We start from the raw sequence: 27,201 nt of genomic DNA on the forward strand, positions 1-27,201 counted from the left end.
GATTTGCTAGAAGCTGTAATGTAAGTGGCATGACATTCACTGCTTAAGTTATTTAACCTGTAGTAAAGAAAGTAAAAGTCCTTTAATTGATGTCTGTTTTCTGTGAGTTGTATCAAGTGCGATGCTGTCAGCATTTTAGTATTGAAATAAATGAGAAAGTTTGGCATACTAGGTTTCTGAAGTTGCTTATTGTATCAGACGGACATCACCCTGGACCTGAAAGTGCAGGCTTTATGAATCCCAAAGCAGTCTTTCCAACCACTGTAATAGGTGCACATTCTTAGTGTGTTTTACATTGAGGAAAACTGAGATCCTCCAAAACAAAAATATTTCTAAGAGCAGGGATTTAAAGTAAAGAGAAAAAAAACCAAAACCAAAACAAACAAACAAAAATGCAAACAAAAATACCCCCCACAGCTATTTTTCATTTATTCTGTAATGCCAGTATCTCTGTTCTCACATTTTTAGTCACACGATTTAGTAAAGAGGGGGTTTAGTTTCCTAAAACAGCCTTATGTTTGCATTTTATAGTGAATATGTAGTTGGCATCTCAGGTTATGAATCTTTAAAATAGTCTGCATAAATAATTTTAACACAGCACATTTCTTTCAACTTTCTTTTAGATTCTTTTTATTGATTCCTTGTCATGGCAACAGGAGGTGGTCCCTTTGAGGAAGGCATGAATGATCAGGACTTGCCTAGCTGGAGCAATGAGAGCCTTGATGACCGTCTGAACAACACGGTATAATTAATCTTATCCTTTGGTTGCCATTTGGTGGAGTGAAACTTACCAGGTAGATTTTGTTAGGGGCAGGTAACACTGTAAACCCCTAAGCCTTGCCCATACAGCTTTACATGCAAGTATCTGGAAAACAAATAAAAATAATTGGGGTAGATGTAAGTAAACATCAAGTGTAATTCAGAGGTTATGAAGTCTGTAGATATGTTTGTGGGAAGTGGTTTGGGTAAATAGCTAGTTGGATCATGAAAATAAAAAAAAAAAGTTCTAAACTGCTGAAGAGTCTTCAGCAAAGAAGAAAAGATAAAATTTTTGCTTCATTTGAAATTTAATGTATGGTTGGATGAAATGGGTTTAAAATTTCCTGACAAGCTACTTTTTAATTTATGCAGTGGAGAAAGTTATACTTTGTAATGTGACATTTGGTCTGAAAACTTAATGCGTATTTTGATATCGCTTTTTATTTTTACTTCTAAAATGGAAGTAAACTCTTTAACTGGATTAAAACATTTACTTTTTATCCGTACGGATAACAAATAGGGCTTTTTTTTTTCCCTTTCTTTTCCTTCCCCTTAAGGACTGGGGAAGTCAACAGAAGAAAGCAAACAGATCCTCAGAAAAAAACAAGAAAAAGCTTGGTGGGGAACCTGAAACGAGGCTTACTAATGATATATCTCCAGAATCCTCACCTGGAATGGGACGACGGAAGACCAGAACTCCGCATAGTTTTCCTCACGCTCGATACATGACCCAGATGTCTGTTCCAGAGCAGGCTGAACTAGAAAGGCTTAAACAAAGAATAAACTTCAGTGATCTGGATCAGGTTTGTGTGAATACTAGATCCCACTGTAAATGTGACTATGAAATTTATTCAACTATCTCTTAAAACTTAAGAGTTGAATAAAGGAAGTTTTTGTAAGTAGTTAAGGTTAAAAAAAAAAAAGTAGCTTATAGGCACCATGGGAGACAAAATTCTGGTTTTGACCTTGAGAAAATGATGGAAACTTCAGGACCGTGGTTTTCCTTTGAGAGTATGCTAGTTGTCTTCACTTTTTTCCTCTCAATTATTAACAAATTCCTGTGTCCTCAAATCAGTATTTCTTGCTCACCATACTCATCTGCCAATCTGCTAAAATATGTCATCTTATTTTGAAAGTCTGTTCTTGAAGTGCCAGTTAGTGATTTTGAACATTGTTATCCTTGTGGATTAAGCAGAAGAGCAGCATTAAAATTTGCTGCTCAGTGGAATGTAGAGGAACATGTGGCATGAATTCTTGAGCCATAACTGCTTCTTTGGAAATATGGCACATACATTCTTTGCTTGTCCAAAACAATGAAAAGTATGAGGGATTAATTCTTTGGTAACAAAGCATAAATTTGTGCTAACAGTTTCAGAACAGAGGCTTGTTAATCTTTGTAGAAGGTTGTTGTTAACTTTTTTGCATAGTGAAGATTCTTTAAAATATGATTGATTGCTTTGTCTTAGAATATAAAGACTGGGCATAACTTCCTCCCCAAATGTATATTATGGCAACACCTCGCTGTTCAGAAGGTTCTAAAGAAAAGCTGGAATTATGAAGTGGAAGTGTATATGTTGCTTTTTTATTATTGTTTTTCTCAAATGTACCTGGAGAAGTAGGATGCCTTTCACTGCAGTAAAGGTGAGGCCACAGCAAGGATGAGGAAATAAGCTCTGAGGAACTGCAGATTGCTTTTGCTTCTCAGCTGTTGTGGGTGGGTGGGTTTGCTTCTGGAAACTGTATAGCAAAAATCAATGACACTGTCTTTAGCTAGCTTTTGGCTAGTTGGTAACTCATAAGGTAACTTCAGAATCAATCTAGTAATACTGAAGAACTGGTAATCAAGTGAAGCTAGTCAGCATTGAGAATACATTGGAGGAAAAAAAATAAAGCAATTGTTCTTTTCTTTGTTTATAGAGAAGTATTGGAAGTGATTCTCAAGGCCGGGCAACGGCTGCTAACAACAAACGTCAACTTAATGAAAACAAAAAACCATTCAACTTCCTGTCACTGCAGATAAACACTAACAAAAGCAAAGATCCTGCCTCAGGTTCCCAGAAAAAGGAAAGTGGGGTGTCAGTGCAATGTAAAGAGTTGTTTGGAGCTGCTCTAAGCAAGGATTTCTTGCAAAATTGTCAAGTCTCTGTTCAAGAAGATGGAAGGGGAGAACCAGCTATGGATAGTAGCCAGGTATTTATGTAGCCTATAAAGTCTACAGAATATTGACTCTTGGGTTTTAATTACCTTACTCGTTTTCAGTGCATCTTTCTAAATTTCCAAAAAGTATAACTTAAATCCTTATTGGAAATGCCTATCTTCCTACTGTTCTAAAAGGCAACTTGAGGAAAATGTGAGACCAAACTTGGTCGTTTTCTTCAGAAGTCTGCTGACAGGTGCAGTATTAATTTTCATCTTGGAGGTTTGTTCGCTTCTGCGCAGTTCCAGAAAATACTCTTGCAGTTTAATACTTCCAGATATTAATCAGCTCAGTTCTGTTTTAGCCCATCGACAAGAAGCCATGTGCTTCAGCCTCGCAAGTTCATGTGTGCATAAATCTATCCTTAGAAAAGCTGTTGACTTTGACTCATTTGCAGAATTGTGCTTGTAGGATTGAAAGAGCTAGTGTCCTAACCCTTTAATGACTCCTTTGCTATTGCTGTCGCTATGTCTTGTGCATTAAATACGTTAAAGCTGTAGCTGAATGCATTCAGTAACTGTAGTGTCTTTACAGATTGTGAGCAGACTAGTTCAAATTCGGGACTATATTGCTAAGGCCAGCTCCATGCGGGATGATCTTGTAGAGAAAAATGAAAGATCGGCCAATGTTGAGCGTTTATCACATCTTATAGATCACCTTAAAGAGCAGGAGAAATCCTATCTGAAATTTTTGCAAAAGATGCTTGTAAGTTTGAGAACATAATGTATTTGTTTATGCACTGTAAGCTTTATTTAGGAGTTTTGATGGTGCTGCTGGGGGTGTTGGCTTTGATACCTAGTACCTTCCGTAGTTAATTTTTACTGCCCCCTTATATAGCTTTTGATTTATGCCAATGAAATATTTCAGGCTAGAGAAAATGAGGAGGATGATGTTCGGACTGTAGATTCAGCTGTGGGATCTGGTTCTGTAGGTGAGAGCACATCGCTAAACATTGATGTGCAGTCTGAGGCTTCAGATACCACGGTAAGCTGCCTTTTAGTAATTAAGGTGCTGGAAATTAAGACTTTGTTTTGGTTTTGTCATGATTGTTATCATAGAGTCATAATCTGCAGTTTAATTAAAAAGTAGTAGATTCCCAGACACTCTGTTCAGGAGGTGTTCGTGCATGTATGGATATTTTTTCTTCTTGTATGGGGGAAAAGAAATTAATGATTCTGTCACAGCAACAGTATATCTTGATGAGTTTTTTAAAACTTTATTCAAAGTAGAATGAAGGATTAAATGTTTACTCTGGCAGAGCATGCACTGAACTGATGGAGGTAGGAGCAGTTTTCTATACAATTTTGCATCTCTAAGTTTCTTTCTATTAGGAGAGAAAGCTTTCTCATGTTGAGTAAGGAGTGTGTTGGAAATGAGTCATTAGTGGTTGTTGCCCAAGCATCCTTCTAGTGATATGGTAGAAGTATTGAACTAACAAAAGTTCCTATCGTTTTTTGGAGAGACGAGCACCTTTCAGAAAATGTGTTCTGGATTTAGTCCTGAGATACGCAGTCTCCCTTTCTGTTTATAAAATTTTTGTATTAATGTAGTAAACAATTTTTATGGTAGATACAAAAGCTTTTTATACAGAAGTTTTTATAACAACTTACATTTTTACATCTTCCAACATTGCTATACCGAGGAAGAGTATTAAAGAGCTAGTATTCCTTTGGCCAGTTAGTATATGGAATGTTGGTCATACAGATAAGGAGAATTTACATGCTTGGAAGTAAAACAGCAGTTAAAACATTAGGAAAACTTTTGTAATTAGTTTTAGCTTTGCAAGAACTCTTTCTGTCCTTGTTTATTATTTTGTTTCTTTACAAGAAAGATGTACTTTTAACTTAAAAAAGAAATTGAAAAATGTAGAAAAAATATCAGTATACTTCTTGAAAAGTAGGCATGTAAACTTGCATTTTTCTTACCTTTGCAAAATAGAGTTTAGTTTTATGTTTGGCTCTTCATTGTGTATTGAATTTGTCTTTACACGCAGCTTGAATATATTATGTGCAGAATGAACTCTTATAGTCTTGTAAGGTTGGTTGCTATATGGAGTGTTATTATTATGAAAATTCTAATAATTGCTAAAAGAATCTTTGCTTTTTAGTAGATTTTATTTGATGTTAGTTTTTCTTGTTTGACAAGATACAAGTGGGTATGTTTGTAACTTTAAAATAAAGCTAAGTTGGAGCATATGTTCAAAATCTAACATATTAAACTATTTAATAAAGGAGGTATCTTTTAGTTTGAGCATTCGGCCCTGCATTGAGGACAAACTAGGGAATTCAGCTTCACAAGAACAGGTTACAGACATTGATGTTACAGCAAGCCCTAAAGGGAAAAATGACAGAGCTGCTCTGAAAGACAGGGAAATCTGGCCTTGTAGGATTAATAGCCAAGGACATGGATTACCTTCAAAGGTACACTTCAAAATATTATTTTAGCTTCAAATAAGGTTTACACATGCTGATATTTTTCTCTTATTAACTGCTTCAAATGTATTTGCCACTTACCATGAGCATTCCTATTTGGCTTTCTTACCTGTATCTACCTGTCTTTTCATTGAGTGAATCTTCTTTGCATAGGATTTTTTTCTTTTAATAGAGATGTTTGACAGCATTCTCTTTGAAAGTGTTAATGTTGACGAAGTACTGCATGTAACTGTATAGCAGACATGCTGACTTGATGTAGATGATCCTTCAACTTCTGGTGTTTTCTTTCTGGGAAAATACGTTGTAAATGTGACTTTCAAGCACTTGTCATATTTATAGCAATACTCTGCCAATGCAAATTGAAACTAATACCATTTAGAGAAAGTAAATTACAGAATGGTAGCTGTAACTTGTTCCACAAACATTTTTCTGTAGCTGTTTATGTGAATATTTGGTTGGAAGGGGGGAGACTAGAGGACTTAGCCTAAAACTTCTTTTGTATTTGTTACCAGCTATTCTATGGCTTTGTCTCTTACTCTGATTTTAAAAAAAAGTCTTAAGTTTAAATATCTGTTCCTATAACAAAATGCTTAAATGTTTTGTCAAGCTTATTAGCCTAAATGCAGAACTAAGCTTGAAAAAATTGTGATTTTAATGAGTTCAGGCAAATCTGGTACTTTAGATAAAGCCTAGATTATTTAATAGGTGAGCAAGAATGAGACAAAGCCCCCTTCTTCCCCTCATCCCTTCCTGTGTTGATTTCATTGTATACTCTGTTTTGTCTCTACTGTGCTTTTTATATTTAAGATGAAATTTTAACATGAATAATCAGTGCCAGTTGCAGTGCGTGTTTTAGTGACACTTGGAGAAAATTTAGAATTCTGGATGTGTTCTCCTGTCTCCTCTTCAAACTTGAGCGTTCCCTGGTATCCAGGACTAGTTAATAAGATGCCTGCTTCTATTGTGACATTTGTTACAGAATTTTTGGGCTGAGAGAATTTTGTACTTCAGGAACTCAGCACTATGTGGAGAGATGATGATGCTTTTAAGTTAGTAATGTTCTTTTTAAAGACTTGTCGACTCCTAAGAAAAAGGAGGCAGATTTTCCTGTGGGTTCATCTGCATAGTGCAATAATCCAGATTCAAAGAGGAACAGAATCTTAACTGTGGATGTTTCATTATAATATTTTATTATATAAAATGAATGAGTTTTGAGGCAAATCTCTAGATTTTAATTAGGTTAGGATGAGGAAAATAATACAGTTTTAATATTTTTTTAACAGCTCAGGATTGTTGCATTCATTCAGATCTATTTCCACGTGTTTGAAAATACGGTATAGAGGAGATAGTTTGCATGGTTTTGTTTTGAAAAAAAAAAATGGTTTACCTGACTGTGGTCTATTCTAGCATCTATGGCATAAATACGGTATACAAAACTGAACCACCTTATAGGCTAGAGAAGAATAACTGCCCGAAACGTTTTGGTGAAAATTTAAAGATTTTAGGCCAGGAAGTCAATCTAGATTTTGTGTTCTATGAAGCTTTAATATACTATGCCTTATCTTGTTTAACTTTACCAGTCTTATACCTTATTGCCCTCTTTTATGATTCAAAAGACAGAGGGGTGCTTGGGTTAGTCCTGGGGATGCGTATTAGGGTGGCTGGCTGGCTGTATTTCTAATGAAAACTTAACCCCTAGGATTAGTAAGCATGTGTTTCTTGGTGGTGGAGGCTTCTCCCTGTTGGATATCTAGAATTTTTAGACTGAAAAGAACTACTGGAAAAGTGAAGCCATTTCATTTTCACCTTTTTCTCTAACCAGGCTCTTTAACAGAATCAAAGTCCTGCTTGTTTTGACAGTTCTGTCACTAGTACGGAACAAATAAATTGTCATGATTACAGTAATGTTCTTCCATAACATGCAGGCCAGAGATCCTCAACAGGAAGCTAAAGAGGAGTTGGAGAACTTGAAGAAGCAGCATGATTTATTGAAAAGGATGCTACACCAGCAGGAGCAACTGAAGGCTCTTCAAGGAAGACAGGCAGCTCTTCTTGCTTTGCAGCATAAAGCAGAACAAGCAATTGCTGTCATGGATGACTCTGGTATGTGGAATGGTGGTGTCTTTGATAGCACATTAGCATGCTGATTGAATGATTAAAGCTCGAATTATGTAATATACATTAAACTCTTTTTTTAATCTGCCTCTCATCTCCATCATTGCATCAGGCCTTTGAAGGAGTGAATCAGAGTGGCAAAATGTTTCCATCAACCTGAGACAGCTTGGCTGATTCCTTCTGCTCTGACCTTTTTAGCAAAGCATAGAGTAGATGTACAAAGTCCTTTTGTATGCTTCATCACAAGTGGGCTGAGTTTGCTTATGAGTGTGTTTCTTTAATGAAAGTAATCTTTCAATAGAAAAGTTGGTGGGGAGGACACAACATTAAAGACGGCTGTATTTTAAGAGGTGCAGTATATTGATGATCTTGTTCAGCCAAACATTTTCACACATGAGACATGAGACCTTTATTTCATGGCTCTATCTTTTCTTGCTTCTGCATTCCTAGTTGTAACAGAGACTACAGGTAGTGTTTCAGGAGTAAGCCTTACCTCAGAACTGAATGAAGAACTGAATGACTTAATCCAGCGCTTTCACAACCAACTTCATGATTCTCAGGTCAGTCCTTGGATTGCACTGTGTAAGTTCTGCCATTGTCTGTTCTTACTCTTTTGAACAGTGCAGTTAAACATTTGTCTTGCTTATTTGTGTGCATTTGCCAGTGGATTACAGTTCCCCTAAATGTGAAAGCTCAGCATCTTTGCGTTCTTAAGAATTATTAGCTGACTGATTTATGCTTTCTGTCTCACAGTTTTCCATGAAGGTCCAGGGAAGTAGTTTCTATATTGCAGTATAATTATGTTTTAATTTATAATTGGGACATCATGACAGTGTTTTCAGTATAGCAGTTTCCCTTTATAATGTTCCTTGTTCTATTATTGAACCTAGCAAGTCTGTAAGAGGGCTTTTTTTTTTCCTTAAAATTTATTTGGCTTTTTTTATAGTACTCTGAACAAAACTAAATTTCTCTGTAGACACAATCTGTGCCAGACAACAGAAGGCAAGCAGAAAGTCTTTCACTTACCAGAGAGATTTCACAAAGCAGAAACCCTTCAGTGTCTGAACAGCTCTGTGATGAGAAGGCACAGCTTTTTAACAAGATGCGAGTGTTGCAAGGTAAAAAGCAAAAAATGGACAAACTGTTGGGAGAACTTCATACGCTTCGTGACCAACAGCTAAATAACTCCTCCTGTAAGTAAATATAGCCAAAATTGTATCTTTTCAAGAATACAGCTTTTTAAATGTGCATATTTGTAACATGGTCTTTCAACAAGCAACTGGTTAATGACATGCAGGTGATAAAGCAGTGCTGGGCAATATTATATAAATGTTTTTAGTGCTGTATAAGTTTCTGGCTTAATGGAGAGCTCTACAATTAGTGATGATGAGTGTTTTGGCTAGTAGTACTTCAGTTTATAATATCAAAGTTGCCTAACGTGAGGATGTGATGGTGAGATTTTTTTTTTCAAGGCCTCTTTTTGACACATCTGACTTGTGGAGTGTGCTGTATGAACTTGAAATTTCTGTATTTTTATCACAGTACATTTGTATTTATGTACGCAGCACTTCAAATGTTAGTAGTTTTATGATGTTATGGAGTTTGCTTGTCCCCTGTCAAAAGACTTTCTTCTTGCACACTAGTTGCAGGGACTTTGATTATAGGAATTTAACCAGAGGAAGTCATCTGTTTGAATGCACTAGAGTTTTGGCCTGTTCTTTAGATGGCTTTTTCTTCTTAGAAGTCTTGATATGGGCCTACTTGTTACTTTTGCTTTGTATTTCTAGAAATATGTTTTTACTGGTGAAGTTTGTCCTATAGGTGGAAACTTCTGAGGGGTAATCACAGCACATTCTGGTTAACATGGAGAAATGAGGCACTTGAAGCGTGCTACTGGAGAAGGGCAGACTGGTTTAATAGTTATGTTACTATACACATATCTAAGCCTACTTAACGCATAAAATATGAACATATTCGGATCTGATTTCATGTAGCTGGAAAAAGAAAACTTCAAATCTCAAATCTATTTTCTACAGCATATGGGCAAAAGAGCTTAGCAGAGGGAAATAATTGATAGTATTTTTCTTTTTATCATGTTGAAATGTTAATTACTTTTTTAAAAAGCAATTCACTTGTAAATTGACACTTAAGAGAACTGTGGGCAGATGCACAGTGTGAAAGTTTCTACTTCTCAAGTTTGATAAAGATTCTGAGGTCTTGTTTACAAAATGTACTTACTCTCTGCCTGTTGGCATTGCATGCTGTGACACTTAAGACAAAAGGTTTTTATTTTCTAAGAAAATAATTTATTTACCACTGTTTTGTTGTATGTTCGTAATATTTTTATATAATTTGGTTAAGCATGTTCCTTTTTGCAAGTTGTTCTTATGAGCTGTCTGTCTTTTCTGTAGTTTTTCCAACTTCAGGTTCTCCTCAAAGGAGTATTGACCAAAGAAGTACAACATTGGCTGCCTCTGGTCCTGTAGGCATAGTAACTGTTGTCAATGGTGAATCAAACAGCCTGGCTCCCTGTCCTCCTGATTCCATGCCCTCTCAGAACGAGAGTGAAGAGGATGACAATCTCAATCCAACAGAAAAGCTTCAGTAAAAGTTCTTTAATTTTTTTTTCATAATGTGCTTTAGTGATTTTGAGTGTTGCTTTCTTAATGTTCCATGTTAAGAAACCATTTCATATTTTAATCTTCTTAATTTAGTATTTTATACTATTTCATAAGTGGTCCAAGGTAGTGAAATGAGTTCAGAGCTTTAAGCGGTATGTTCTTACAGCTATGGAAAGGACAAGAAACTTTATAGCACTATTAATTTATATATAGATACACACTTCAACTCTACAGACGTTTGATTAATATGACAAAAGACAAAGCATATTCTTTTTTCTCCTCAGGAAGCTAAATGAGGTTCGTAAGAGACTGAATGAGTTACGTGAGTTAGTTCACTACTATGAGCAAACATCTGATATGATGACAGATGCTGTGAACGAGAACACTAAGGGAGAGGAAGAAACTGAAGAATCAGAAAGTGATTCTGAACATGAGGATCCACAACCTGTTACAAATATTAGGTTGTCATATTTGTTGTCATCCTAAATCATAGCGGAGTTGTTGTGCATTTCCTGAAGCAATGCATTATTTCAGTCAGCCAGGAGTAACTTAATTCTGTGATTACATTAACTTCCCAAAATTTCTAATTTGAAGTAGCTTTCTTACACAGTTAGTTAATAATTTGTCCTTGGTAACTCATTTCTATAGCAAATGTAGCTGATGTTGGACATTTCAAAAGTCATTACAAGAGGCTGCAAAATCTGTGATAAGCAGATTTTGGGTTTAAGCACCGAATTATGTGCATGGAATTCCACTAGAAGTTAACAGGCCTAGACTAGAGAATTGGAGTAAAAACAAACTTGAGATTAGAGAGGCATTTAGAGCCATAGTCTAACAGGGCAGCTGTGTGCTTCAAGAATCTTCACTATGTGGAAATTAATACTAATTTAGCTATGAATCATATAAAGGTTTTATAATATAGACATACACCTTGAAGGCCTCTTTTAGTGTAGCAAGGGGTGATTAATTGCTGCTTCTGATTGCTTGAAAAAGAAGAATCTATTGGAGAGATAGATATTGAGATATTCCAAAAGTTTGGACTGATTTTATATGGGGTTGATTATTTTTTTTAAGGGTCAGGACACATTCCTCTAAAAGCTGGTTAATAAAATGGCTGAAGTAAAATTCCATCAATAGCAGCTTTTGAAAAGTTAACATGAGTAATGTATTGTACCCTAGAAACCCTCAAGGAATCAGTAGTTGGAGTGAAGTAAATAGCAACTCAAATGTGCAGTGTGGAACTAATAACAGAGATGGAAGACATCTTAATACAAACTGTGAAATAAATAACCGATCTGCTGCTAATATAAGGACTCTAAAAATGTCTTCTCCTCTAGGTATGTTCTGAAATCTTTTAATAATTCTAAGTCTTAGTGCAGATAATTCTGATAGCCACACAAAATTTTGGGTGAACGTTGTTTAATGAGCAAAATGTTGAAGAGCCTAAGTCATTAAGCTGATATTTTTTTAATGTCCAGTAATCAGGTTGGACTTCAGAAGTTCAGTAAACATGTTCTTGATACTGTTTTGTTTCCTTCTTTCCCCATTTCCAGATTGTCATAATAGAGGGGATGACAAAGACATTGACCTACCCCAAGGTGAAGATGATGAAGTGGAAGAAGATAGAGTTAGTGAAGATTCCATATCTAGTCACAGAAGCAGCATGGGTGATGCTGCTGGAGACGCTGAGTTTGAGCAGAAGATCAACAGGCTTATAGCTGCAAAACAGAAACTTAGACAGTTACAAAACCTTGCTGCTATGGTGCAGGTATTTTATAAATATAAATCTGTGCATAAAAATGTAGCATTTGTGATTTCATTTAATGTATAACTTTTGATAGGGAAAAGCACTGTGTGCTAACATTGAAAATGCTCATTTTCAGGCTGGGAAAAAGACTGATTTTTCTGAAGTCAGAGGTCACACTTCTGAAGTTCAAATATGGAATATTTTTGAGGCATGCTAACCTAACAGAAGAATGTCCTTAATGCTTAATCTTAACACTGGGTTACCAAATATGAACCAAGAAGTCTAATACTTTTTAAATAATGTTGATCTGTTTTTAAGATCAAAATGAATATTCATCAGTTTTAAGTTTTGGTTCTTAGATTATTTTGCAACATCACAATTAGGAAGAATTACTTGTTTTCAATTAAAATCTTCAGATGTTGCAACATGTTTGAGTTACGGTATTTTGGTTTGGGGCAGTGGTTTTGAGGTTGGTTGGTTGGGGTGTTTTTTGTTTTAGAACTTGAAGACCAGCCATGAGTTGGAATATCTCATGCTAATTTAGTGATGTTTATTAAAAACTTATTTTAATGTACCTAATGTCCCTGCAGAATACTTACATTTGAGCACCATCTAATGTAATGTCTGCATTCTGAATACAAATACGGTGTCAGAAATGTAGCAGCTTTATTGGAGAACTCTAAAATCAGTCTCAGCTAGAGCATATGTTTTACACTAGCAACATTATCGGTGCTATATTATTTCAAGACTGTGCTACTATCAAACTTATCAGCATCTGGACCAGACTGTTTTTATCGTTACTGTAGAGATGTTAACTGTACAGTGGTATAAATCAGAATTAGGAATGATACGACAGCTTCCTTAATAATCTAATTAATAGGGTGTCTTCAGTCTTTCCTTGATATTTACAAGGCTTGTATGTGTATGTACTTGGTAAGGGTACTGCAGGTCTGTGCATCTGTGTCATACTTAATCATTGACGATCTCTCTCCTGTTCAACAGGTTCTGTGTTATGTTGAAAACAACACAAACAGTGACTACAGCGTTAATATTTTAAGTTGATAACTGAAAATTATGAAATTATGAAACCAAAAGTGTAATGGAGAACCATGTGAAAGACTGTTTCTAAAATATTTTAGATTTAACTTACAAGAGTAGTTCTGGTTTTGTTTTAAGCTGTTAATAGTAATATTTGACTTCATGACTACAGTAAATAAGCAGGCTTGTTCACCTCAGCTGCCCTCTATTTTTCTTTTTGCTTCCCCCTGTTTCTTGACATACTTGTGTTTCTATCCACTCAGCCATAGACATAAAATACAATTCAAGTGGTATATGCATCCAGAACGAGACAAGTTATCTTGCATTTTATAGTCAGAATCAGTGGTGTGAGCTTTATAACTTTGTCTCATTAACTTATCTTAAAGTTGTGATGCCATGAAGATGATGGCCTTGCAGTTTGTTAGTTGAACTAAGATAAAGCTATTTAGACTGTCAGTTTTGAAAAATTAGTTTGACAGACTAAACTTGTTACATTTTGTGTATCAACCTGAAAACAGTCTGACTGCCATTCTGGTATCCTTTTAGGATGATGATTCAGAACCTCAAGCAACAATTGCAAATGCATCTAATATTGGTGACTTGGTTTTGGGTGAGATGGAAGAAACGGTGCAGCAACCAAACAACATCCGAGCCAGTACCAACAAGTTTCAAAAAGATGCAGGACTAAATGAAAAAGCAAGGTAGGCCTTTGTCAAAGACTAGTAGAGTCATGCTTTAGGCAACTTATTGCCAACTAATATATGGATGACTTATGTACACAGAGAGAAGTTTTATGAAGCTAAACTTCAGCAGCAGCAACAGGAGCTTAAGCAGTTACAAGAAGAAAGAAGAAAACTGATGGAAATTCAAGAAAAAATCCAAGTGCTACAGAAGGCTTGTCCTGACCTTCAGGTGAGTAGAATGTTTTTTTCTTTGCTTTCATAAGCTGTTGAGCAGTGAAGCATAAAATATATTTCACACCATTTTTTTACTGTAAAAATTGGGGGAAAAAAAAGCTTAAAATTGGTAGCACTTGTAATACTGTAAGCAGCTAGAGTTCTAAACCTAGAGAAGAGCTCTAGTTATTGTATTCTACTGTAGGGTCTTGCTCAGTGATTGCTGTATCAAGCCCTAATTTTGCGTAGTGCTCAAAAGCCTTGATGTAAAGTCTTCAAAGTTAGAGCATCTTCTGTCTTTTAGGCTGAAATTTGTCTATCCATACCTTCTAGTCACTGCATCTTCACTCTTAAGTCACTTGCAGGGTTTGGTATTTTGGAACAGTATTGTCTTGCAAGGATCACCCATGCTTTGTTGTATTCAGACTTAACTGCACATTGCTGTTTCTCACACTCTTTGAAGATGAACTTTTTCTGTGAATTGAACAGTAAATTATCAATACTGTGCGTCTATAGCGTTGTATGATACCATATTACACAAAACAAAGTTGTCTTGATTGCTGGTTAAATTCTGTAATGAGTATTTAGCCTTGACTCAAAAATCCCTTTTCATTGAATACAAATTCTCCTGCCTCATAAAACCTGAACTGTGTTGGCTTTTAACAGCAGGTGAGTTTTGGCAAGCTATTTTACTGTGTTTTGCCATTTTGTCTTGCCTTGCAGTTATCGTCTGGCCTGGGCAACTGCTCAGCAAACAGGCAGACTTCACCAGCAACCTCCACTCTGGCCATGAATGAGTGTAACACAGCTGGCAAGACCTACCTTCAATTTGATGACTCTGTACCAGTAGGCAACGAGGTATTTCATACTTGATATTCTGTGACTTAAAAGAGGTTTAACTTGCCTGTAGTTTTAAGTACCTGGTGTGGAGAGTGCAATAGTAGCTATTTTAACAAAGTGTGTTGTCAACTTCTTTGCTTCATTTATGGAAGGAAGTAAATACTGACCTGAACTGGCAAGAGACCTTTCCCCAAATATAACAGTTGTTGACAAGTATTAATGTGGCTGAATTTTGAATTTGTACTGTGAACATTTGATGGATGACTTGCCTGTGGTGTACATCATGTAGAAAACGATGGCAGCATTCTTAATTCAGCTTCTATACATCTTCCTTTCCCTTTTCCCTCAAAATTCATGTCTTAAATAATGATCTAGATAGTAACTTCATCTTTCTGAAAGTTATGCTAGCTCTTGTTGGGTTGCGGAGGGATATGTTGTGAAAAGTATTTACTGGCTAGACTAAACATCCAAAACAAATACCTGAAAAATACCTTCTTTTAAAAGACCTTCTCTGTGAATTGCATCAGCATTCTTGTAAATTATCCTTTAACAGGTTAGGTGAGGTTGATTGGGCAGTGCCTGTACTGTTGTCATTAAAAGCCAAATTTTCCTTCTCCAGTAAGGTAATTTCAGAACTTTAGAATCTTCCAAATAAGCATTATAGGACAACTTGTCTCTTTCCACTAAATGAAAGGTCTGTATTCTTCCTGCTAAAAAGAAGCTGTCTCTAAAATGAATGTGCTAATGCAGTTGCTAACACTCTGCCAACAGGCTGGGTTGTTAGGTATCAAAAGATGCATGGATTTTTGTTGGAAAACATCATACCTCCAGGACCACTTAATTCAGTTGTTTTCAGGCTTGAGAACATTTGTCACTTGTCTGTCTCTAGGTCTGTGTTTTCCTGTCTAGTTAACTTATGCAATTGTGTTTGTATGTCATGCTATTATGTTAAGTGATGTAGAGCATAGCTTCCCTAAGCACTGTTTTCCTTAAATTCTCTCCTATAATGTTTAATTACCTTCTTAGATTTTTCAGTGTTTGTGATAAATTTTAAGTAGTGGATATATCTTGCAGCTTTCTGTGACATGTGGCAGTCACAGTATAACACTTAAACAAAAAGGTATCGGTGTAGGATCAAATACTGGAATTTTAATCTGCTTTAGTTCCGGTTGTATTTGTTTTGTTTATATTCTAATGTCTTCCATTTTACTGCAAACAGTTGTGGTCTGAGATGAGAAGAGATGAGATTTTAAGAGAAGAATTGCGGCAGAGGCGAAAGCAACTGGAAGCTTTAATGGCTGAACATCAGAGGAGGAGGGAGCTCGCAGAAACAGTGTCTACTGTTGCTGCATCTGTTCAAAGTGAAGGGTCAGAAGTTCAGCGTACTCCACAGCAGAGCAGGACTGAAAAGTAAGAACACGAATCGCTTTGTGTTAGTCGGTGATTCTGTTCAGTGAGATGTCAGTCTTGGGGCAGTTGCCTGTTTTCATCTGAACAATGAACGTGGTTATGATAGAGTAGTAAGTAAATTAACTTCTTGAATGCTAAAGTGACTGTTGGCAGCTTGTCAGTTTTATGGGTCTTCTCAACACATTTAGTCTCCTCTGCTCCAGAAACGGTGAAAAGTCTCTTAAGGAAAGGAGAAGGTAAAAAATGCCAAATGCTCAAGAGTAATTTTTCTTCATCTCTATGCCATTTATAACAATAGTAAAATAATAATTTTAAAAAATGAGTAATTTCACTTCACTGTTCCAGTATCAGATGAATACTACTTTCATTTTACATTGGTGAGGTATATTTAAATTAATTTTGATGCAGCCTCATCAATTGAAGATAGACTTGTAATTGTCAACAGATTGTTTTAATAATTTGTCCTAAACTAAGAGGAAAAGTACTCTTCCCTTCCTAAATATCTCCCTTTTCTGTGTTTTTTTTCTCCAATGTTCACTAGGACTGTGGCTACCTGGGGAGGCTCTACCCAGTGTGCTCTAGAGGAAGAGAATGGAGATGAAGATAGTTATCTCTCTGATGGAGTTGGTCATGCAGAGGAAGAGGAAGAAGATGCATCAAGTTTGAATGACAGCTTCTCTATTTATCCCAATAACAACATACCAGAAAATGCATATTTTGTTAAAGACAACAAGGACCGGTTAGTGGCATTGCTTGTTCTGGTGCTTGTCAGAGTGTATTTGGGAGGGTCAGAAGCAGCACTGCATTAGCTACGAGGTGGCTTTCACAGAAAAGAGGAATTTCTTTCTGCTTGTTAAAGGAGATGAGCTGTATGGTGGCGCTTCATTGAGCCCCTGTAGCTGCAATGTGTATAACTCATTTGATTGTTTCTTCTCTTTTCAGTCATGTTAAATATCTGTCATTGAGCTCTTCAGTTGTGTTGCAGTAGCTCCTTTTGTTCCCATGTTTTTTTAATTTTTTTATATGAGGTTTTTGCTGTCAATATTGATCAGCCTTTTCTAAAAAAGTAATTTGGAAAATTAAACTCCGAAATTTTTGCTTTTGAATTGTTGGCTGTTGCAGCTTTGAAAATGATTTCTTACTAAATTTTTAAAAATTAATATGAATATTTTTAACTCTTGCTTACCTTATTGATTTCCTTGATAGGTTATGTGTGACTAAATGAAAATGCCGTATTAGAAGTAATGTCTGTCCCTTAATTGTTATCCTCTGGGTTTAATATCAAAATAGTTTTAGTAGATAGCAGGCTTCTAGTCAAGGGCTGGATCTCCTTATTCTTAGTGCTTTATGTTGGTGGCTTCAATTTTCATCTGAGTATGTGTTACATGTCAGTAGTGGATGATACTAAAAACAGGATCCAGAAACATCCCTAGCAAGTATTTTCTGACAGTGGTTGTCAGTTGAGTGGCCATTATTTTCCACTTGTTTAGGAGAATATTGGAGCTTGGAGTTGTTGACATACAGCTGAAAAATAATTTGGATAATGCAAGTGTCATTAGAAGAAGTTGCTTGGAATGTCCCCTTTTTGCCCTCATTCTGCCTTTCTTTCCCCACTCAGGTGGAAGAGTGGGCGTCCTGCCTCGGCAGACGGGAATTGCCGCCCCTCGTCGAGAGCGAGGCGGCAGCAGCAGAACACGAGCGTGCGACGTCAGGAAAACGTGCGGTGGGTGTCTGAGCTTTCCTACGTGGAAGAAAAGGAACAATGGCAAGAGCAGATCAATCAGCTGAAGAAACAGCATGAATTTAGTGTCAGCATTTGTCAAACTTTGATGCAGGATCAGCAGGTAGATAGTGATTATTTTGCTGTTTTGACTTGACTTTTTTTTTTTCTTTCCCCACTAAATCTTCTCGGGAGTAACTTCTGGGTTTGATAAATTGGTGACTGTCATTTTATTTTCTTTCCACAGACCCTCTCTTGTCTTCTGCAGGCTTTGCTCACAGGCCCTTACAGTGTGATGCCAAATAATGTTGCGTCTTCACAAGTACATCTAATTATGCATCAATTAAACCAGTGTTACGCTCAGCTGAGTTGGCAGCAGAATAATGTCCAAAGGTTTGTTGATTGTATCGGTGTTTGACTGCAGAATTTGAAACGTTTCAGTAACAGAGAACGTGGTCATGTGAACTAAAGGTTACAGTTAGTGGTTAAATATGAAACTTATTGAACTTCTGAGTTGATTACAAGCTTTTGAAATTGTATACAGCATTTTTGATTGGCTTTTTCACAGTTTTCCTGCCTTTTAGATGGTTCTTTTTGAGCAATCTTTAGTGAAAAGATCCAAAAGTTGGCATCTTTTCCAAAAAGATTGACTTAAAAGGTTTAGATTTAAAAGATTTTAAAAGATTCTAACAATATTTAGACTTGGGTTAGAGTTGCTTTCATTGAATATGCTTTTATGTCTGTGCTAGCCTGTCTGGCAAGATAAACTGGATTCTAGTGGTTATGGAAAAGTGGTGGAAAAGCTCTTTGTCCTTTCTTAGTGTTGCTAGGCATAATTTATGCTTACTTAAGATCTCTTTGGATGTATTACTTTTACTTTCAGAACAGTGATCTCTCTTAAAAAGACTTATTTTAATTCACTGCATGAAAGTTCAAGATCTTCATCTATTTTATGTTGGAGTGGTGCATAGTACTGGCCTTTGGTACAATGTTTGAAAGTAGTTTTGGTGCCATCTCTGCAAATATTTTGTATTTTGTTTCAGTTCAAAACAACTTCAGTTGTTTCTAGCTAAGTTTCCTTTTCAGCTTGCCTATGCTTTTTATCATCTAGCCGTGTTTTTTCTGTTCTTCCAAGGATGTTTAACTTCTGTAAACATAACTACTGGTACAGAATGGTTCATTTTGTAATGGTTCCTGTCTTGTCGCTTAGGCTTAAATATGAGGGTTTTTTCCCTTTTTTTTTCCCCCACTGGCTAAATGGAGCAGTTCTGTACATATGTTGCATGGGGCAAGTGAAATAATATGAACCTCAAATTACTTGAGTATAAATTTACAGCTTTCCTATAGCATTCTTTTTTTCCCCAAGTGCTTTTTTATTTGTTTTCAAGGTTGACACAAATGTTAAATGATCTTATGTGGCAGCAAGAGGAACAGTGTCAGGAGAAGCCATCAAGAAAGGAGAGAGGCAGTAGTGCACCACCACCTCCATCTCCTGCTTTCTGTCCGTTCAGCTTTCATCCACAACCTATGAACCTGTTTAATGTACCAGGATTTACTAATTTTTCTTCCTTTGCTCCAAGTGAGTATTACTACAGGTGTGACAAGTAACAAAAATGTCAGAAATTTCTGTTCCTTCATGTAATTGAGATCTTGATGGGAATTTGCTGAAACTGTGACATATTGAAATGATCTTAGGCAGTACTTGCATCAATCTGTATGTGTTATCCTAGCAGAAATTTGTTAAATTTTGTTGCTGAATAATTGTATGTTTTTACTTCAGTATGAAAAGCAAAGCTTTCTCAATAAGAAGTTGGTTATAGTTGAAAATACCCACTCTATAAATTTGATATTTTAAATGTTTTTCATTCAGCATGTGAAAAGCAATGTTTGAGCCTTTTACATACCTACAGCAATCTACTAGTGTTCCAGGTGAACCTCTAATTTGAAGGTGACACTTGGTAATTATTTTATTTCATCAAACTTCTGGATGGCACTCTTAAGCCTGTAAGTGGAGCATGTTACTAATTCTTGTTCCCATCAGATGTGTACAGTAACTGTTGAGTTGGATACAGTGATCCTAATCTCATACCAAACCTGCTTTTACTGTTGAAGTGGGGGAAAAAAAGTAGGTATTTTACTATATACTTAGAAGCTGTTAAAGCTGTCTTAATATACTTCAGCCTTTTCAGGGGACCAGGAAAGAGACACAAACTTAAGCTGTAGCTTTAAGATCCTAAGTCTGTTTTCTGTTTGTAAATATATTTTAAATCGCATGTAACCTACAGAGAAGAATAGTTATGTTCAATGTGCCACTACTGTAAAGATTCTGAGGTTCAAATAAGTATTTTCAAAGAAGTCATATGAATACTTGCACCGTTGGAGTTTTCTTGTCAACTTGATGGTAGTAGAAGTACTGGTGAAGTCTTCATGCAGACAGAACTCTGCCTTTTTTGAAACTTATGTTGGCTTTACTTTCACTTGTAGGAGCTCTTTTTTTGGGGTTTCTCGAATACCTTCATATCGCCACTGATGGGATTGTAGTGTCATGTGTACTGTCCAGTAATGTTCAGAACCGGCATTTAAGATAAATTCTGATTGTTGTGATCTTTCAGGACAAAAGCAGTTTTTGCTTACTTCCCCCACTGTACTTTTGCTTTATAATTTCATGTTGCCACAAAATGTGTCTCAAGTTTGACTTTTGTTTACTTTGTAGGTATTAACTGTAATCCAGTGTTCCCTTCTGCTTTTGGAGATTTTGCACCGAATACTTCACCACGCGGCAGTGAGCAGCAGCAGCAACAACATGCTGTAGGTCAGGGTGCTTCTGGGAAAACTGAGTATATGGCATTCCCCAAACCTTTTGAAAGCAGTTCCTCTAATGGAGCAGAAAAACAAAGGTACTCAAAGTCACAGTGCAACTCTCCATCAGTTGTTTTTCCTCGCTCTCTCCTTCCTCTTCTGGGGCCTGTGGGAATTCATAATTCTTTTAGGGAATTTGTTGTAATAGAATTACAAGATAAACTTTACTTTTGCAGTTTCCAGTTTAATTTTTTTAATTTTTTTTCCCAGGAAAGCATTCTGCTTTTCTGTATACCAGTGTAGCATTCTGTGAATATTTTAAAGTAAAACAGTGTTGGCATGGTTTTGTGATAAATCTTGTAAGTTGAGGAAGATCCAGTTTCTGTGGCTCTTTTTGAACCTGAGCTGTTAGACGTTCACTGAAGTTATATTCTCTAGTTATTCATTTTTTTTGTGTGCTACATTAGGTTGTAGTGATTGTCGGTTTAAGAAATGTTTTGTCCTATAGTACTATTTCAGCACCCTGATAGATCCGTAAGCATGTTCAGGTTTGAAATGTGTGATAAATGTGAATTTCTTCACAGGTCTTCCCTTTTCCATTTGGAAGGTTTCTCACTAGATTTTTTTTTTTCAATGTTCAGTTGATAACTAAGAACTAGTGTAGATAACTTGCATCATGGATAAAGCAGGTTGCCTTGTAGTCCATACTGCTTCTGTCTTGAGAGACTGGGTTATGATACATTGTGGTCTGTCTTTTTTTTCTGACAGAAAGAATCAAAGACAACCTGAAGAGGAAGTGGAAAAAAGATCAACTTGGCTTAATGGTAGCCATGAAGTGATAAAAGATGATCACTCTCAGCTGAAATCAGGTTTTCCTGTTTCAGTACAAAACATTGCTTCTGGTCATAAAAATCAGTCTGATATGAGCAGGAAAAGAGACTTTGATGAAGAGTCTTTGGAGAGTTTTAGTAGCATGCCTGATCCAGTAGACCCAACTACTGTGACAAAGACATTTAAATCTAGAAAAGCATCAGCACAAGCAAGCTTGGCATCAAAAGATAAAACACCCAAATTGAAGACCAAGAGGAAGAGTGTTTCTCAGCTAAAAGGCAGAAGTAAAAATACTGGTATGTTGTAAAGTAATCTTAGATGCCGTGTCAAACTCAGCTTGGATCATGTGTTTCAGAGAATTTGCTCTCTGTAAGCGGTACTTAAAATAATAAAAGTAAGCTACTGATACATGAATTCATTTTGCATAACATAACTACATAAGGTTTTTTAGTACTTCAGTAGCTAAACATAACTGATGAGGACATCATGAGTTGAATGGGTGGTGGATGCAGATACACTAAAATTTGGAATAAGTCACCAGGAGATAACCACCCTCTTCATCTGTCCTCATGTTCAGACTGGCTGACTTGCTGAACGGTGTGCTTCATAAAGCCCTGAAGGGGAGGAACAGTACTAGCATGTGCAGTCACTGGGGATTTAGTGCTGCTGTGTGACGTCAGTGTACGGAGGAAACTTTTTGGCTAGAAAACATCACTGGTGTTTTGCATCTTTCAGATTGCCCTGGAACTAATTTTTAAAAGTAACAGACCATTTCATAAGGTATTTTTGGTGTTGTCCTTTTTATTGCCTCTTATTAGGTTATGAAAGTGCAAGTGCTTCTAGTGCGTGTGAACCCTGCAAGAGCAATAAAAGCAGACACTCTGAAGAGGTTGTTCACGCAAAAGTGTTCAGCAAAAGGAATCAGGAGCAACTGGAAAAAATAATTAAATACAGTAGATCTACAGAAATGTCTTCAGGTATTCCTTTCTGAATGTCAGTAATTATTTTGTAGACTTGTCTGAGTAAAGGATCTCCATACTTGGTTGCTGGTGTGTTAGTTAAAAGCAGCGTATTATGACAAGAAGACAATACTGTATGTTTAGCATGTGGATTTGGCTTTTTAATTTCTAAGGATGCTGTAAACATTTAAGGGTGTAAAAAATTGTGTACTGATTGCTTTTGGGTGTTTTCTGTAGATTAGGTACATGATTAAAATAATTCAGAAACAAACCTGTTCCTGGCAAAACAAACTGAGGCAGCCAGAAACCTCACCCGTTTGTTGGAGTTTACATGGAAAGTAACTGCACAACAGATGAAACTTTGTGTAGAGTTTAAACTGCATCCTGTGCTGCGTACGTGTTTTCTTTCTGTTCATGCTTAACGAGCTCTGTCAGATATCATTCAAATTCAGTCTTATGACATTACACAAACCTTTTCATTTTTGCCATCTGCACTGCTTTTCTTGCATCTAGATCATAAAAGTATTCTTCTGTCTTTTTGGGTTCTGCCAGTATCTTTTGTTTGGAAGATGCGGAAATTTTAGTTGTTCTGGCACGATGTACGGCTTTGCCAGTGTAGCTGCCCTTGCACTAGGAGCTGTTTATTGCTATACATAATAAACTTCTACGAGTCAAGTTCTCTCGATAAGCAGCTTTGATGTGGTTTGGATGAGTAAGCAGTCGTCCCCCTGCTGTTTTGTATAGACCCTGTCTTGATTTCTGGTGCGCATTTTTGTGTTTATCACTGTCTGTCCCCACTTTCCTACAGCGCATGCTAGGAGAATTCTGCAGCAGTCTAACAGAAATGCATGCACTGAAGCACCAGGTAATGCATCCACTGCTTAAGCTTCAACAATGTCCTATTACTTTTTTTTTCTCTTAGCTTTGGTCCTATAACTCAGACTTTAGCAGATGTTCAGAGTTAGCGCTATTGCAGAACCTTCTCTATAAGCAAGGCAAGAGAGGTTTCTTGTAAGTTGCTTGAAAGGCAACAGTACAAACTACTTTGAATTATAATTGTGGAGCATGTGTTTATCATGTTCTGTTAGCCATGATTGCAACTAGAAAATTTGGAGGTAAATCCTACAACAAAAACCTAATTTCATTAGGCATTTTCAGTATGTTTAAAGCTACTATGACGTTTCATTAATGGGGAAGAGAAGCCATTTCTGGTGGCTTATAAAGGCTGAAAAAGCTTGCCTCTACACTTAAAAATACTGGTAAATTATTTGCAGATAATCAAATGGCACAGTAACATGCTGTATTGCTAATAACTTCATTAACTTGAGTACTAACAAATATGCATCTGTTTAACTAAGCTGAGTTTTCTAAATTTAACTTTTTTCCATTCAACACTTGCCAAAATACATATGTAATAATTTAACTGTTGTGATGCCAAAATATGTGTGTAATAATTTAACTGTTGCAATGCAAGGATAACCCTTAATTTTCAAAGGAATGGGAGACTTATTAGGGAGCACATTGTCTTCCATACATATGTAATAGGGCCTAATGTTTTTTTGAGCCTTAAGTGATAATATACATGTATGAGAATGTAGGACTTATGCTTGTGTGGGAAGGAGTGGCTTTCTTGAATTCAGTCTAGAGCTTTCTTAATGTTGCTTGTGTAAAAGTGTGGACTACTTCTATAATATAAACTTGAGGTCTTTGGCTACCTTGTTTGAAATATCTTAACTCCATTTTCACTGTTGAATGCCTGTTCTGAAAGCAACGTTCTGGTGTGTGCAATAGTCTTTTGAATAAAGCATACTTTCCAAAGGTGTTCAGAAGTGTAAATAAAATTCTGCCCATCAGTACTTTATTTTGTATACGAAAGGTTGCATAAAGTGTTATTTCAGAATGTTTAAACTTCTGTTGCCCCTCAGGAAATGAGTAAGCTTTAAGAAAGCAGCTGTGTAGTGCAATCTAACATGATGGAGATGTGATTTGTGTACCTGTGACTCGCATACCTAATAGGCAGTGGTCTTCCAACTGGATGCATGTGAAGGACTTAATGAATTCCTTTCTTTCTACAGAAACTGGTAGTGATCTTTCTATGTTTGAAGCTTTGCGAAACACAATTTATTCTGAAGTGGCAACTCTAATTTCTCAAAATGAGTCTCGTCCCCACTTTCTTATTGAACTTTTCCATGAGCTTCAACTGCTAAATACAGATTACCTGAGGCAAAGGGCACTGTATGCTTTGCAGGTATGCAAAAAACTTTTTGAACTTGTGTATGAAACAAGCAAATCTTAGACCTTTTCTTACAGTATAGATTTACTGTCTTTTCTAGGATATAGTGACCAGACATTCATCTGAGAAAAACGAAAAAGGGAAGTACACAAAATCACTGAATTCTGCAACCTGGATAGCATCAAATTCTGAACTCACTCCCAGTGAAAGCCTTGCTTCTACAGATGATGTAAGTTTTCAAGTTTAGTAGCTAGTACACTGTCAGCTTTTCCGGTCTGCTCAGTTTACATGAATGTGTACTGACATACTCATACTAGAGACTGAATTTTTCTAAAACTTATATTGACTTTTCCTACAGACTTTTCTAACAAACGAAAGAGAGAAAAAGTGATTAAATGTGGTAGGAATTTTTGAAATGGAAATTTTTAATTTTTGCTGGAAATGAGTGAAGTATCAGGGAGAAAAAGTACATGGAGGGGGCATAAATCAGAAACTGATACTTGGAGACAAAATCCTTCTGAGTGAGGTCAGCGCATGTATTGATTGCAGGATGCCCAAAAAAATTTTTTTTGTGTTTAAGAAATAACTGATGCCTCTGTACAGTTTTGTTTTATAGTTAAAATATATGAAGCAAACATGGTAGAGTCACCTGATGGATTTATATTCTGAAATTAAGGGTGTTCCCCAGTCAGGCAGGCTGGTGACAAGTCTTGGCCATAGCATGTGGCTGAAAAGAATTGCTGGCTTGTTTACAAATCTGTGACAGGATGGTGCCTTCCTGCTTTGTATTCAGCTGTTTGGTGTTTTTTTAAGGAAACTTTTGCCAAGAACTTTTCTACAGAAGCATGTCAAGATTGTGAACAAAACGATGCAGACAATAGGAGTACTATGTCTATGTCTTCAAATTTTGAACCCTTTGCTACTGATGACCTTGGTAAGAATGGTGTGATTTAGTGTTGTGTTACTCCTTCCCTCCTAGAATGCCTGCCTTTGTCTCTGCTTAAATAGTATGTTCTTCTTTCATTTTTTTAGTGTATAATCGTGTGTTGTGAAACAACAGTTGAAGAAATTAGCCACTTGTGAAACACAGTTGATCAAAACGTGTAATAAAATATAACTCAACTGCAGCTATATATATATTTCAAAACTTGTAGCTTTGAATTCATGTTTATCACTGTTTACTTGTCTAACAATTGAAGTTTTTATTTAGATTAAAAGGTGTTTTTATTCTAAATATAGGCAACACAGTGATTCACTTAGATCAAGCTTTGTCTAGGATGAGGGAATATGAGCATATGAAAATGGAAGCTGGAAGTACCCTTGACTCTGAGGGCTGCTCTAGTAATTTTCAGGGTGCTTCTGCTGCTAAACTGGAAGGTATGCACATATATACATATTTTGCTTAGCTTTAGAAAATAACTCTCAAGAATTATTTAACTGGCTGAATTGCTTTCCTCTTCATTTATGTTGAAAACTTGGCAAAGCTTCAGAGAATCTTAAGTAAACATGGTTTACTTTTTACACAGAAAAATGTATTTTTGACGTTGGTGTTTCTTTAGTAATGTTGTTCAATGACTTAAACACGCTGCTTTTTTCTCAAATGAGGTCCAAGTGCCAGTGAATGTCTTCCTGCACAACAGTCAAGTGAAGCTTCTGCTGTTGCCTGTCCTCATATAGATACGCAGCAGCTTGACCGGCAGATTAAAGCAATTATGAAAGAAGTCATTCCTTTTCTAAAGGTAAGAACTCTTTTGAATAATGTGTGAATTAGAAGAGTAAGAAAAGGACCTGCATAGCTGCATAGAAGAACATGATTTGATATGTTCCATCTTAGTCGCAGCTGCCAGTATGTATTAAGTTGCAGATGAAGTGAGAATTAAATACTCCAACAGAAAGATTCTGTGGAGTTTTTAATAGGAAAAAGAAATTCTAAGTTTTCTAAATTGCATAAGGGTGGTGGACTCAATATCAAGAACAGAGATTTGTTTGGAGCTGACCAAACGAAATAGAAGTTTGAGAATGTACTTTTGAAGTATTTTCTGCCTTTTAGCAAAGACAACTGACATGAGTTTAATAGTGTTGCCTACAATGTAACTTGAGATATTTTTGAAAAATAGCTCTGAATTGTTGATTTATAGCATTGTTTTTCCTCCTGTTTTTAAATATCTTTAAAATTGTTGAGACCTTGTAAACTTCTGTGAATGTAGAGGAGAAATGTACTTCAAAGAAGTAGTTGTAGTTGATTCTTTGCAAGGTTAAAGAGCAGAGAAGATGGAGTTGTAAGATGCTTGAGTTATCTTCCTGTTCCCTTTTAGAGTATGTGCAGTATAGAAGCCTAGGTTTGTTCAAGAAGGTACTTGGCAGATACTAGGATTAAAAACTGTATGTTGCTGACATACCACAGTCTTGGGTGCCTCGAGTTCTGTTTTGTTTGCAGTTTTAAAGGTAGCTTACAACAGCAGATACATTAACCCACTTTAATACACTTGAGTGCACAATCACAATGTATAATGATTCTTCGTTGATACAAATGTTAAAAGATGGCATGTACTCATGTATTGGAAGAGTGAGATAAACCTTTGTGTGTCATGGGCAGTCAGTCAT

At 36.3% G+C, this 27,201-nt stretch overlaps 1 protein-coding gene across 1 annotated transcript in view; it reads left to right on the forward strand.

The window, feature by feature from the left end:
* Positions 1 to 646: 646 nt before the first annotated feature.
* LOC103771105 (pericentriolar material 1 protein-like) overlaps positions 647 to 27,201 on the forward strand; it is a gene marked incomplete at its 3' end in the record, with an annotated part of 32,848 nt that continues 6,293 nt past the window's right edge. The window contains exons 1-28 of the mRNA XM_008938394.1: positions 647 to 742; positions 1,317 to 1,562; positions 2,677 to 2,949; positions 7,314 to 7,491; positions 7,954 to 8,063; positions 8,480 to 8,696; positions 9,915 to 10,107; positions 10,409 to 10,585; positions 11,304 to 11,461; positions 11,678 to 11,892; positions 13,456 to 13,610; positions 13,692 to 13,821; positions 14,529 to 14,663; positions 15,865 to 16,055; positions 16,167 to 16,169; positions 16,597 to 16,794; positions 17,674 to 17,899; positions 18,023 to 18,168; positions 19,164 to 19,354; positions 20,489 to 20,681; positions 21,355 to 21,701; positions 22,224 to 22,382; positions 23,173 to 23,229; positions 24,440 to 24,612; positions 24,698 to 24,826; positions 25,411 to 25,531; positions 25,837 to 25,974; positions 26,203 to 26,336. Coding sequence (XP_008936642.1) covers positions 647 to 742; positions 1,317 to 1,562; positions 2,677 to 2,949; positions 7,314 to 7,491; positions 7,954 to 8,063; positions 8,480 to 8,696; positions 9,915 to 10,107; positions 10,409 to 10,585; positions 11,304 to 11,461; positions 11,678 to 11,892; positions 13,456 to 13,610; positions 13,692 to 13,821; positions 14,529 to 14,663; positions 15,865 to 16,055; positions 16,167 to 16,169; positions 16,597 to 16,794; positions 17,674 to 17,899; positions 18,023 to 18,168; positions 19,164 to 19,354; positions 20,489 to 20,681; positions 21,355 to 21,701; positions 22,224 to 22,382; positions 23,173 to 23,229; positions 24,440 to 24,612; positions 24,698 to 24,826; positions 25,411 to 25,531; positions 25,837 to 25,974; positions 26,203 to 26,336 — 4,689 coding nt within the window. The remainder of the gene's footprint in view (positions 743 to 1,316; positions 1,563 to 2,676; positions 2,950 to 7,313; positions 7,492 to 7,953; positions 8,064 to 8,479; positions 8,697 to 9,914; positions 10,108 to 10,408; positions 10,586 to 11,303; positions 11,462 to 11,677; positions 11,893 to 13,455; positions 13,611 to 13,691; positions 13,822 to 14,528; positions 14,664 to 15,864; positions 16,056 to 16,166; positions 16,170 to 16,596; positions 16,795 to 17,673; positions 17,900 to 18,022; positions 18,169 to 19,163; positions 19,355 to 20,488; positions 20,682 to 21,354; positions 21,702 to 22,223; positions 22,383 to 23,172; positions 23,230 to 24,439; positions 24,613 to 24,697; positions 24,827 to 25,410; positions 25,532 to 25,836; positions 25,975 to 26,202; positions 26,337 to 27,201) is intronic.

This window comes from Merops nubicus, unplaced genomic scaffold, assembly GCF_000691845.1.
Source record: "Merops nubicus isolate BGI_N331 unplaced genomic scaffold, ASM69184v1 scaffold20064, whole genome shotgun sequence".
In the NCBI taxonomy this organism is placed as follows: domain Eukaryota; kingdom Metazoa; phylum Chordata; class Aves; order Coraciiformes; family Meropidae; genus Merops; species Merops nubicus.